General features: G+C 35.8%; 1 protein-coding gene across 3 annotated transcripts in view; it reads right to left on the bottom strand.

The window, feature by feature from the left end:
- Positions 1-13,816, bottom strand: part of DENND2B (DENN domain containing 2B) — an 804,449-nt gene that overhangs the window by 288,677 nt on the left and 501,956 nt on the right. For 2 of the 3 annotated variants that reach the window (XM_053720608.1, XM_053720607.1), the window contains one exon: positions 2,736-3,923. The exons of the other annotated variant lie outside the window; for it this stretch is intronic. In XM_053720608.1, the coding sequence (XP_053576583.1) occupies positions 2,736-3,923 (1,188 nt within the window). The remainder of the gene's footprint in view (positions 1-2,735; positions 3,924-13,816) is intronic. 3 annotated transcript variants of the gene reach the window in all.

The raw sequence follows: 13,816 nt of genomic DNA, 5'->3' as shown, positions 1-13,816 counted from the left end.
GCATGTAATATGCACTACTATAAAGAATAATTTGCACAGATACTGATATAAAAATACAGTGTAAAACATTTTAAAAACTTACTTAGAAGCTGACAATTTAACACTGTTAATAAAATAAGCCTGGGACACCCACTGAAAGGGGCTGATAGCAGAACCCCCCATATGAAAAGGCCTATTATACAAACAGAAGCAGTCTGAAGTCTGTATACATCAGTATACCTCTTAAACTTTGGGGCTTGATTAGGAGTCTGAAAATCAGCACAATGTTATTTAAAAATAAGCAAAACTAAAAATCTAGTGTATAATGTCCCTTTAAACTAGCAGTTTCAGATAATAATTGTGTTTCAACCTACATATTAAATTGATGATCATTAGCACTTGTTTGGTATAATTGTTGAATCATGCATCTGACTATATGCCAACAAAAAATGACTTTGCACAAGTGAATTGATGCAGTTTTGACAGCAAAGGGTGGTCACACCAAATATTGATTAGATTTAGATTTGCTTCTGTTCAATAACTTTGCATTTCGTTAATTGATGAAAAAAACTATTAGCATTTCTATTTTTAAAAGCAAACTTACTTTACAGCATTTTTTCACACCTGCCTTAAAACTTTTGCACAGTAATATCTATCTATCTATCTATCTATCTATCTATCTATCTATCTATCTGTGTGTATGTTTAAAATTGCTTGCTCTATCTGAATCATGAAAGTATAGTTTGGACTTAAATTGGCAATATATAAACATTAGCTACATATATTATACATGATCAATACGTAAATTACGACACTAAAGAGACTCCAGGCGTTTGATATAATTTAGGTGGATTGAAATGCAAATATTAGTATATGGTTAAAAGAAAATGCTTATTGTACTTAAAGGGACACGAAACCCAATTTTTTTCTGTCATGATTCAGATAGAGAATACAATTTTAAACAACTTTCTAATTTACTTCTATTATCTAATTTGTTTCATTCTCTTGGTATCATTTGTTGAAGTAGCAGCAATGCATTAATGGTATCTAACTGAACTCATGGGTGAGCCAATCACAATCGATATATCTATATGCAGCTACCAATCAGCAGCTAGAAGCTAGGTTCTCTGCTGCTCCTGAGCTTTCCTAGATAAAGCATTCACCAAAGGATAACAAGAGAAATAAGCAAATTAAATAATAGAAGTAAATTGGAAAGTTGCTTAAAATTGCATTCTCTATCTGAATCATGACAGAAAAATGTTGGGTTTCATGTCCCTTTAATTAAATGTCATTACACATGGATTTAAATATCATATAAAAATTAACTTAAAGGGACATGGTACCAAAATGTTCAAGCACTTGAAAGTGACGCAGCATAACTGTAAAAAGCTGATTAGAAAATATCATCTGAACATCTCTGTGTAAAAAAATGAAGATATTTACCTCAAAAAATCGTATGTATTCATACCCCACTGTGAAGAGACTTTACGCAGCCTATCGGAATGCGAGTCACATGACTTGCATCTCTGCATCTGACATGTGCAGGCACAGTAATGTTATTTCCCTATTCAGTTTAAAAAAGATTACTATGAAATCTCACACAGCAAAGCAATGCATTACCTCAGCACTGCTCAAGCTGATTGACTTTTTTTTTTTTTCTTTTCAACTTGCAGCTGGACAGCAGCTGAAGTATAACTGTTCACAGAGCACTTACTCTGGTGAGCTGAAGAAATATTGAAGTAAAATATCTTCCTTTTTAAATAGAGATGTTCAAGTGATATTTTCTTGTCAGCTTTTTACAGTTATTCTGAAGCACTTTCAAAAAATTTAGCATATGAGTATTATGTCCCTTAATTTCAATATTGTGTTATTATACACATATAATTAAAAATACCGTTTTAGTTCATCTCAACTACACTAACTGCAGCACAGCTTTAGATTTCTTAACCTGCAGACACAAAAATGTTTTTTAAACAAATATATATTTATACATATATATAAATATATATATATATATATATATATATATATAGGTATAGATATATATACAGATATATATAGAAATATCGATTTAAAAATACAAAGAACATATTCCCCTATGTGCAGAACATTGGAATGTGAAATATTTACAGTACATACATGGTTAAAACCTTTATTATGAATATTGCATACATATGTTTTTACATGTTTTCATCTACTTAACGGCAAAAGGCTCTAATGCACTTATATATATATGTATACATATGTATTTATGTGTTTATATGTGTATATATATATATGTCTGTAAAGACATATATATATAAATTCATATGTACACATATATAGACATATTTACCTGAGATCTCATAACTTTGAGCCCTTATAACTTTTGTGTGCAATATTGTTTGAAAATAATTTTTATTAGACAGTGTTATTATAAGTGTAACTGTACTTTGTAATGAATTTTTTATGTGTTTTGTGCAACTTTTTTATTTTCCCCAAACCATTAACCACAGCTCTAAGATCGCGGTAATGATTCTATCGTAAATCACGATTGCACTTATCACATTTACTTTCAACTTGTAATACCAGCGGTAAGCCCAATGAGCGCAATATGCAATATATACCCCTTATGGCGCAAACTATTGCGCTCCACTTGTAATCTGGCCCAGAATGTGCAACCCCATTGCTGCCACCAATACTAAATATCTTCAAACAGCAGCTTACATGTGTACTTTCCTGATAAACCCCATCATTTAAAAAGATTGTCATTTTACCTGCTTTGGGATTTTCGATGTAGGTCTTTCTTCAGTTTTCTGGTGACAGGAGGTGCAGGTGTGGATGGTAGAGGAGGGGGAGAAACTGGACTTGGTGAAGGAGGTAGACCATTATTTGGTGAGCTTTTGTGCCTTTTATCAGCTTCATATTCAAAGGTTCTTTTGGGTTTTGGCACAGGGTTGACCTCAGCATCTGGGCTCTCAGGAGCCACACTGGAGCTACTCGAGTTTGCAGCTTGTTTTATTTTGGCATTACTTTCAATACAATGTTCTTGCTCATTACTATTATTTACACTTTTGCTACTGCTCACACTCTCATTTGGAGCGTCAAGAGAACCTAATGTTAGGGATTTTTTTCTTCCGTTATCAACACTATAGCAGCTACTTGGTAACTGAGGAAGGCCCATACCAGGGTTTTCCTTTAATGCTTGTTCAATTTTTTTAATTCTGTTCAGAACAGCTGAAGACTCTTTTCTAGTGTGACCTCTAACAAAAGCATTGGCTGGTTCAGTCCGGCTGGGCCTCCTATCAAACCTATGAAGTGAGTCTCGTTCTAAGCCCTCTTCCTCCTCTGTTTCTGGGTAGGAACACTCAGAAAATGTTCTGCTCATTCTCCGATAGCCTTTGAAATCAAAAGTTTTTTCACTGCATGGTGAAGTCAACATGCTGGCACATCCTTCACTAGCAGATCTGTCCCCTTGGTCTCCTTTGTCCACAAACAAGCTCAGTTTGGGAGTAGACTCTCTTCTGCATTCCCATTCTGAGATTTTTCTTCTAATGTCAAGTGCTTTAGAACGTACTGTGGTTCTGTTGTGGGGTCTGTTACGCTGGTTGGCAGCAGAACCTAAGGAGAGTGTACTCCGGTTAAGCTGGCAGTTGCCTATCACATCGCTGTCCTTGATTTCTTGTACATTTTCTTTTTGAATGGGGCCTTTAAATACAGATAGCCTTTTATCCAAGCATGTGACACTAACCGCTTTCAGCAAGTGGTTGGCTGAATCAATGCCTGAAGCTTGTAGGTGGGTTTCTCGTAAACTAGAACCTCTAGGTGTCCAGTCTTTAATAACCAGTTTAGTACTTGGTAAATTGGACAGTCGGCTGGACTTGCAGAATTCTTCACTATCACTTAGAGGATATGACGGCGTTCTAACAGGGGATAGAACAGGTGGAGGTGATACAGACTGAGACCTGTAAAAACAAACATAAGTTAGATGAAAGTTTGCTTAGTAACTTGTTATGTACTTTACCTGAAAAGCATTTTCATTTAAAGGGATATTAAACAAAAACATTCTAGACAAGATATGTTTAAAGCAAAAATTAGGCTGATAGTAGTATGAAGATATTTTAAAAAAAATTATACTTGTTTAAATATTGAAGGTATTGCTCAAATGACAATATTTTGTCATCTATGAAAGCATCTGCTATTCTGTAAAGGCCCTTGTTGGCCCATTTCTGTTGCACATGTATGTTGATTGAGGAATAAGGGAGTATTAAAGGTGTTACCCTAGATCTATTTTAAATTAGAGGGTATTTTGCGTTTAACGTATGCCATAGGTATATGGTGTTTTGATCGATATGTAGTTATTTTTGGGGGGGTATATGGTACCACTATCTACAGTTGAAATCCAGAGTACTAGCAATTCTAGGCAACACAAAGATTCCCACAAACACTACATTAGAGTCTATATGCCTATCCAAGAACCACTTAAAGGCCCTGATATCCATATTATACCTGATTTTTAATTCTACTCCTGGGGAAAGCAAGACACACCTCATGCTAAAATGGGAACAAGACCTAGGTAACACATGGCCAATTAAAACATGGGTTACCAATTTATCCCAAAGCTTATCTTTCTCGCATAATGCAACGCTTAAAGAACATTTTTTTAAGGTTGCCCTCAAATGGTACTTCTATCCAACAAGATTCAGCAAACAAGAAAACCTTTCTTCCTAGCTTTGTTTTAGAGGTTTCAGGACTGGGGAACCTATTTACACATAAGCTTCTTCCCTCCTCAGTTCCATTTTCCAAAAACAGATCACATTGTCTCCTGAACATGCCTTATTACATTTACCAATTCCACATGTCTCAGAAAAAAATTGTAAGTTAGCTATGACTGTTTGTACCATTGTTAGACTATGCTTAGCTCAATTTTAGAAGACAACAGCACCAAGTTTCAGCTTCATAAAAACAAGATAATTCTAATATTTATCAATGTTATCACATATCTTAATTACTCTAAATATGTAGTTTTAAGAGAGGTGTATATCTCTTTAAGGACATGCTATAGATATGTGATATGTGGTTGACTGAGATTGAAAAAGACTTTGATCTTAGATTTGTAGAGCTACCGTAAGCTGCAACCCAGGAAAGTCTCTCTGAGTTGGAATGGAATCCAGAAAAGGCTGCAAAGGTACAGACCGGGCAGTTATCTCAACGGGGCGAGATTGTTCTAGTGACATTGTCTTCTTTCTATCCGGACTGACGCTGCAATTCTCTATGTGAGTATGGATATTATCTTCTTTTGTGGATCTTGGATATTGCCTAAGAAGTTTCCATCTTTGGTTTTTAGGGAGACGATTCACAGAGGACTGTGTAAACTTTGTACCCGCAACCGGGATTGCTACGTGTTGCAACTATTAATTATGTAATTTTATTTGTATCAGCTCAGTTTTTGTTTTGTTGCATTGTGTGTGATTTGTATTTGATCGTATTGATTTGTTTGTTTCTTTTGTTGTTTATTGCGTTTTGTGATCACAATGGTTTTTGTCTAATTAGGTGGGGGAGATTGCAATTTTTGTGCACTTTTGGTGGATTGATTTTGAACGATGTTTCCCCTGTGCCCACACTTTGAAACAAATAGAGAAATGGTAAAAAAATGCCAAGGTATAAGAGATCCATGTATCTTGTTTTATTTGCTGTGTTTGCAAAATTGCGCTGAAGTCGATTTTGTTTTGTATAACCTACATAATTTGACCACTAACAAAGCATTAAATAGTGCATAGTATGACATGAGAAATTCTAAATAAATTGCTTATATAAAAAAAATGTAAAAAATCAAGATAATTCATCACTACAATATGGCTAGCTTATCAGCTAAAACTTTAAATAATATACACCTAGATTACGAGTTTTGCGTTCGGGTTTTAACACTGAAAAAAATGGTAATTTCAGCGTTAAAACAGCACCGCCGCCATTACAAGTCTTGTCGGTATAGCTGTACCGCAAGCCTTTTAGCCTGTAACGCAAGGTCAGTCCCCAACTCATAAAAATGAAGTTTTTTTCCTGGGATTCCCATAGCGCAGCCATTACAAGTTTTGCGGTGAGGCTAAAAAGCTTGCGTTCCAGCCTATACCGACAAGATCCGTTTCGCAATCTAAGACCAGTAGTTATGAGTTTTACGCTACAAAACTGTTACATAAAACTCATAACTAAAGTGTTACAAATTACACTAACACCCATAAACTACCTATTAACCCCTAAACCGAGGCCATCCCGCATCGCAAACACTATATTAAACTTATTAACCACTAATCTGCCACCCCACCGACATCGCTGCCACTATAATAAAGATATTAACCCCTATTCCGCCACTCGCCGCCACTATAATAAACCTATTAACCCCTAAACCGCAAGCCCCCACAATGAAATATACTAAAATAAACTATTAACCCCTAAACCGAAAGCCCCCACATCGCAATAAACACATTTAAACTAGTAACCCCTAAACCTAACGCCCCCTAACTTTATATTAAAATTAAAATGTCCCTATCTTAAATTAAAACTTACCTGTCAAGTTAAAAAAAACTAAGTTTAAACTAACAATTAAACTAATATAACTATTAAACTAAAATTAAACTAACTATAAAGAAAACTAAAATACACATTAAAAAATCCTAACACTACTATAAAAATTACAAAGTAATTACAAAAAATACTAAATTACAAAAAATTACAAATGAAATTATCAATAATAAAAAAGAATTACACCTAATCTAATAGCCCTATAAAAATAAAAAAGCCCACCCAAAATAAAAAAAAACCTTGCCTACAATAAACTATTAATAGCCCTTAATAGGGCCTTTTGTAGGGCATTGCCCTAAGTTAAACAGCTCTTTTACCTGTAAAAAAAACACAAGACCCCCCAACAGTAAAACCCACCACCCAACCAACCCCCAAAATAAAAAAAAAACTAACTCTAACAAAAACCTAAGCTACCCATTGCCCTGAAAAGGGCATTTGTATTGGCATTGCCCTTAAAAGGGCATTTAGCTCTTTTGCATTGCCCTGAAAAGGGCATTTAGCTCTTTGAAGAAAAGCCCAAACCATAAAACTGATTTGAATTAGCCAATAGAATGAGAGCTGCTTAAATCCTATTAGCTGATTTGAACAGCCAATAGGATTGTAGAAGCCCTAATTCCTTTTGGCTGATTCAAAATTTTCAGCCAATAGGAATGCAATGGTACCCCCAGTATAAAAGGGGTACCTTCCTTTTTAATCCTCAGTATGCAGCGGACAATCGCATGAAGAGGACCTCCATGTCGGAACGATGGACCTCCGCCTGAACCTCCGTCTTGGACCTTCACCTGGACCTCTGCCTCCGCGCATCATCGCTTTAGGGGTTGGGCATTACATAAAAGAGCTGAATGCCCTTTTAAGGGCAGGAAAAAGAGCTGAATGCCCTTTTAAGGGCAATGCCCATACAAATGCCCTTTTCAGGGCAATGGGTAGATTAGGTTTTACTTTAATTTTGTTTTGTGTGTTTGGGGGATGGGGGTTTGTATACTGTTATGGGGTGTTTGTTTTTCTTTTGTAGGAAAAGAGCTATTATCTTTAGGGCAATGCCCTACAAAAGGCCATTTTGGTAGTTTATTATATATTAGGGTTTTTTATTTTGGGTTTTTTTTTTTATTTTTTTGTAAAAGGGTATTAGAATAGGAATAATTTTTATTATTTTGGAAAAATTTGTTTGTTATTTTTTGTAATGGTAGGTTTTTTTATTTTTGTAATTTTAGTGTTTTTTATTTTTTGTAATGTTAGGTTTTAGTGTAAGGCAGCTTAGGTTTTATTTCACAGGTAAGTTTGTATTTATTTTAACTAAATAGCTAGTAAATAGTTAATAACTATTTACTAACTAGTCTACCTAGTTAAAATAAATACGAACTTACCTGTGAAATAAAATTAAAACCTAAGCTAGTTACAATATTGTAGCTAGCTTAGGTTTTATTTCACAGGTAAGTATGTATTTAGTTTTGAATAGGTATTATTTAGTTAATAATTGTAGGTTTAGGGTTACAGTTAGGGTTAGGTTTAGGGTTACGGTTAGGGTTAGGTGTTAATAGTTTAATTTAGGTTGTTGCGATGTGGGGGGCTGGCGGTTTAGGGGTTAATAGGTTTATTTAGTGGTGGTGATGTGGGAGGCCAGAGGTTTAGGGGTTAATAGCTTTATTTGGTGGTGGCGATGTCAGGAGCGGTGGAATAGGGGTAATAGATTTATTATAGTGTGGGCGATGTTGGGGTGCGGGGGGATAGTGGTTAATAACTTTAGTATAGTGGCGGCGATATCGGGAGTGGCAGATTAGGGGTTAATAGATTTATTAATAGGCGGCGGCCATATCGGGAGTGGCAGATTAGGGGTTAATAACATTATGTAGGTGTCGGCAATGTCGGGGGCAGCAGATTAGGGGTGTTTAGACGTAGAGTTTATGTTAGGGTGTTTAAATGTTACTTTTTTTCCCTCATAGACATCAATGGGGCTGCGTTACGGAGCTTTTCATTCCGCGATCACAGGTATTAGGTTTTTTTCTGACACACTCTCCCCATTGATGTCTATGGGGAAAGTGTGCACGAGCACATCAAAACAGCGCTTGCATTTTGTGCGGTATGAAGCTCAACGCAACCATATTGCACGCACAAGCCAGCTGTTTCAAAACTTGTAATGGCTGCGCTATAGAGGGTGAAATAACGCAACTTTAGTTGGGTTTGTTATATTCCCTATAGTGCGCATAACTCGTAATCTACCTGAATGAGATTTAATACAATGGGAACCATTTATAATGTTTCACAAAGCTAGTATGAGAAAGGGGAACTAACTAATTCATTAATTAATAATAATAAAATAAAATCTAAAAATCAAACTTCTAATAGATTGGATCTGAGAGCCGGGACCCAAATAATGGAAATTGTCTTACGCAACTTAGATATTCATTTTAAAGGCAAATATCCTATCACAATTATGGACTTTTTATTTATCAGAACGTTTTGAAATATGTTGTAGAATTCTTCAACGGATACTTCTTTTGTTGTACAACTCTTTTGATTGTGGAAGCAATTCCATGATGTATTTTGCTGGATTACTATGTTTGATATATTTGTGAAATAAATATTGAAGATATCCTTATAAAGTTTTAGTTTCTATAAAATAATGGGCAGTGCCACATTAGGTTTTGTCTATCTCATCTGCTTAGCATAATTAGTAACAGATATAAAACAGTCACTAAAAGAATGTGCGCAGAGGGATTCTTCATTAAATTTATCGTCTCCCTAAAATAAGGATAATACGCCATTTTTTGCAAAGTATTTACCAACAACTAAGCAATGAATTGCAAAAGATCAGCAAAATAGAAATTTAAAAAAAAGTAATAAAAAACTTGTGATAACTCTTCTAAAACAATTTTTGCAAACATGTTTGTTAAAAAGATGTTTCTCTTGAAGTTATTGTTTTTATGTCATATTAATGTTATTGTTAAAAAATAGGGAATTAACCCTTAAAGTGAAGGTAAACTTTGATGAATGAAAGCACGTTTTTTTTTTTTAAATACTATTAAAAATAGGGACACTTTCATTCATCAAAGTTTAGAAAGCAGCAGTTTTGATTAAAAACTTACCTTTGTTCTTCTCACAGCCAGAGCAGCTTCCCCCACCCGGAGATCCTCTCTTCACACATCAGCAATGACTAATCCGACTTCCTCCAATCACGGCATGGCCTCAGGGAATGACTACCCTGGGGGAAAAGCTGTGATTGGAGGAAGCTGGATTAGTCATTGATGACGTATGAAGAGAGGATCTCCAGGTGGGGAAGCTGCTCTGGCTGTGAGAAGAACAAAGGTAAGTTTTTAATCAAAACTGCTGCTTTCTAAATGGCTTCTTTCTAAACTTTGATGAATGAAAGTGCCCCTGTTTTTATTAGTATTTTTTTTTTAAAAATGGGCTTTCATTCATCAAAGTTTACCTTCACTTTAATGATGCTTAAAGGGACAGTCAAGTCCAAAATAAACGTTCATGACTCAGATAGAGCATGCCATTTTAAACAACTTTCCAATTTACTTTTATCACCAATTTTGCTTTGTTCTCTTGGTATTCTTAGTTGAAAGCTAAACCTAGGTAGGCTCATATGCTAATTTCTTAGACCTTGAAGGCCACCTCTAAACTGAATGCATTTTGATCACTAAAGGGTGTTAGTTCATGTGTGCCACATAGATAACATTGTGCTCATGCACGTGGAGTTATATAGGAGTGAGCACTGATTGGCTAAAATGCAAGTCTGTCACAAGAACTGAAATAAGGGGACAGGTTACAGAGGCTTATATACAAGGTAATTACAGAGGTAAAATGTGTATTATTATAACTGTTGGATATGCAAAACTGGGGAATGGATAATAAAGGGATTATATATTTTTTTAAACAACTAAAATTCTGGTGTTTACTGTCCCTTTAAAGTCACCTGGGTTCAATGGAGCACGAAAGGTATTTTATGAAAGCTGGCCAAGATTCACTAAGAATTTATAGGGCTCTCCTATTAATCAAACCTCTCTAGTTCCCATGGTATTCTTTGGAGCTGATAAATTTAACATTGGGGAAGTGCTCTGCATTATTGTGCTTAGTTGCCTATCACATAACAAAATGTATCAAATGAAGGCTACTGTTCTATGGGTTAAACTAACAGGGGTCATTATCTTGTGGCAGTTAATATTAGCTCATGTTACTCTGTCAATTCACCAACAAATGAGTCATCTATACAATGCCGACAGATTGATGTTGAAGGAAGTAATTGCATCTAAAAAGCAAATTTAAAGGCATTTTCCCTCTTTCTATTTCCTTCAATAGGTCATATCTTGATTTTGCAATGTCGTTTTTATTAGCACCCAGATATCTCTGAAGGATTCTGCATATTAAGTCCCAGATTACGAGTGGAATGCTAAGTGTTGCACAAAAGCGATATAAGGTTTATTGGAAGTGTTTGCACGTGCCGGAAGTAGCGCACGTATTATAAGCTGAAAGTAAAGTCTGTTGCGCAAGCACAATTGAATTTACCATGCGCCGGGTTAGCCCAACTTCAGAGGTCTGGTTAACTGTTACGCTCAAATAAAGAGTCACAAAACACATCAAAAATATATTAAAAAGTACAGTTTAACTCCTAATAACACTGTCTGGGAAAAAAAATATTAAAAAAAAATTGCATACAAAAGTTATAAGGGCTTAAATATATGAGGTCTCAGGTGTTTGAGGGGAAAAAAAAGGCTGCAAAGGACTTTAACATAGAGATACAATACATGTGTAAATGTGTATATGTGTGTATAGTTATGTCTATATATGTATACATATGTATTTATGTGTTTATATGTGTTTTACTGTATATTTACTTACATATTTAACATTCCAATGTTCTTCACTTACACAGTGTCACCGTCTGTAACAATTCAATCATGCTCCGGTTCCATATGGGGGCAGATGCCTGTAACCCAGGAACTCCAGCTCTCGGCTGTAACTTAACAGCCGAGACTGCTGGAGCTTCCTGTAGTTCAGACATATATATATATATATATAGTGTGTATATATATATATATATATATATATATATATATATATATATATATATATATATATATATGTATACGTCTTGAGGTATGACAAGCAAAGTACCGCAAGACATATATATGTCTTTTTGGGTGAAGGGGTTAGATAGCTGAAAACATGTAAAATCACATTTTTGCAATATTCAAATTTAATAAAGTGTTTAACTGTGTTTGTACGGTAAATATTTCACATTCTAATGTTCTTCACTTAAGGGAATATGTCCTAAGTATTTTTAAATAGATATTTCTTTTTATATATATATATATATATATATATATATATATATATATATATATATATATATATATATATATATATATATATATATAATTATGTATATATAGAGGTATAGATATATATTGTACCAAAATATCATATATACACATTTAATAAGGCATAGAACATATTCTGGTATGTGTAGAACATTGGAAAGGGAAATAGTAATATTTCATGTCAGGTTAGGGCACTGAAGAAATTGTGATAGGGTTTGCGCACGAGTAGGGTGTTCATTTTTCCCACTTTTCACGTTCCATTGAAGTATATAGGAGAATACATTAAAATAATCGCAATATTGTAGGTTCGGCTTTTTGCGCACTTCAGGTTACAGAGCAGCGTGCTGTTCAGGGTATTGTGTATAGAAACTCACATCATTATATAGCACAGCATATTTATCTGTATAGATACTCATCATATTTATACAGAGCAGCGTACTCCTTAGAGTATTGTGTATAGAAACTCACATCATTATATAGCACAGCATATTTATCTGTATAGATACTCATCATATTTATACAGAGCAGCGTACTCCTCAGGGTATTGTGTATAGAAACTCACATCATTATACAGCACAGCATATTCATCAGGGTATATATACTCATCATATTTATACAGAGCACCATACTCCTCAGGGTATTGTTTATAGCAACTCACATCATTAAACAGCCAGTATATGTGTGTGTGTATGTGTGTGTGAGTGTGTGTATATGTATATGTGTGTTGTAGTGTGTGTTTGTATATGTGTGTGTGTGAGTGTGTGTGTATATGTGTTTGTGTGTATGTGTGTGTGTGTGTATATGTATATGTGTGTGTGAGTGTGTGTACATGTGTGTTGTAGTGTGTGTGTGTATATGTGTTTGTGTGTGTGTGTGTGTGTGTATATGTATATGTGTGTGAGTGTGTGTGTATATGTATGTGTGTATATGTATGTGTGTGAGTTTGTTTGTGTATATGTGTGTGAGTGTGTGTAAGTGCATGTGTATATGTGTTTGTGTGTGTGTGTATAAGTGTGTATATGTATATGTGTGTGTGTGTATTTGATTGTATGTGTGTGTTTGTGTGTGTGAGTGTGTGTGTATATGTGTGTGTGTATATGTATATGTGTGTGTGTATTTGATTGTATGTGTGTGTTTGTGTGTATAAGTGTGTGTGTGTATATGTGTGTTGTAGTGTGTGTTTGTATGTGTGTGTGAGTGTGTGTGTATATGTGTGTGTGTGTGTGTGTGTGTGTGAGTGTGTGTATGTGTGTGAGTTTGTGTATATGTGTGTGTGTGTCTGTGTGTAAGTGCATGTGTATATGTGTTTGTGTGTGTGTATATGTGTTTGTGTGTGTGTATATGTGTTTGTGTGTGTGTATAAGTGTGTGTGTGTGTATATGTGTGTGTGTATTTGATTGTATGTGTGTGTGAGTGCATTGTCTGACAAGGCTCTGCCTCTCTGCCACTCCTGCTGCTTCCAATTCATTGTTCCTTAAGCTTCCCCCCAGTGCTCCCCACTGCTTCACACCCCCCCCCCTCCCCAGGGCCGTTACATGCCTCCCAGCTGCCCAGCCCTCCCACTTCTCTCCTCTACTTAGTGGCTGCTGCGCACCCGTCAGTTCCCGTCCATGCCTGGACCACGCCCAGCACCACAAATCCTGGTTCCTGCAACCGCCAGCGTTATGACGCCTGCACCCTCCATGCTCTCGACATTGGCAGATCGTCTGCCTGTCACCACGCATCCCCGACAAACAACAGAGGATCCTTCACCTGCCACAACTGCTCCTTCTCCTCCCTTCGGACCACAACCCAACCAGTTGACCTACGCAAAAACAGCCGCAACCACCTCAACTGCATCCTCCTCAACACCCACTCCGTACACAAGCACCCCGTCGAAATCTGGAACCTGCTCGACTCCACCTCCCCAGACGTCACCTTCCTCACCGAGACCTGTCTGAACCCCACCTCAACGC

This window comes from Bombina bombina, chromosome 7 (genome assembly GCF_027579735.1).
Source record: "Bombina bombina isolate aBomBom1 chromosome 7, aBomBom1.pri, whole genome shotgun sequence".
Taxonomy (NCBI): Eukaryota; Metazoa; Chordata; class Amphibia; order Anura; family Bombinatoridae; genus Bombina; species Bombina bombina.
Note: the sequence above shows the minus strand (reverse complement) of the source record. Positions and strands in the feature narration are given on the sequence as shown.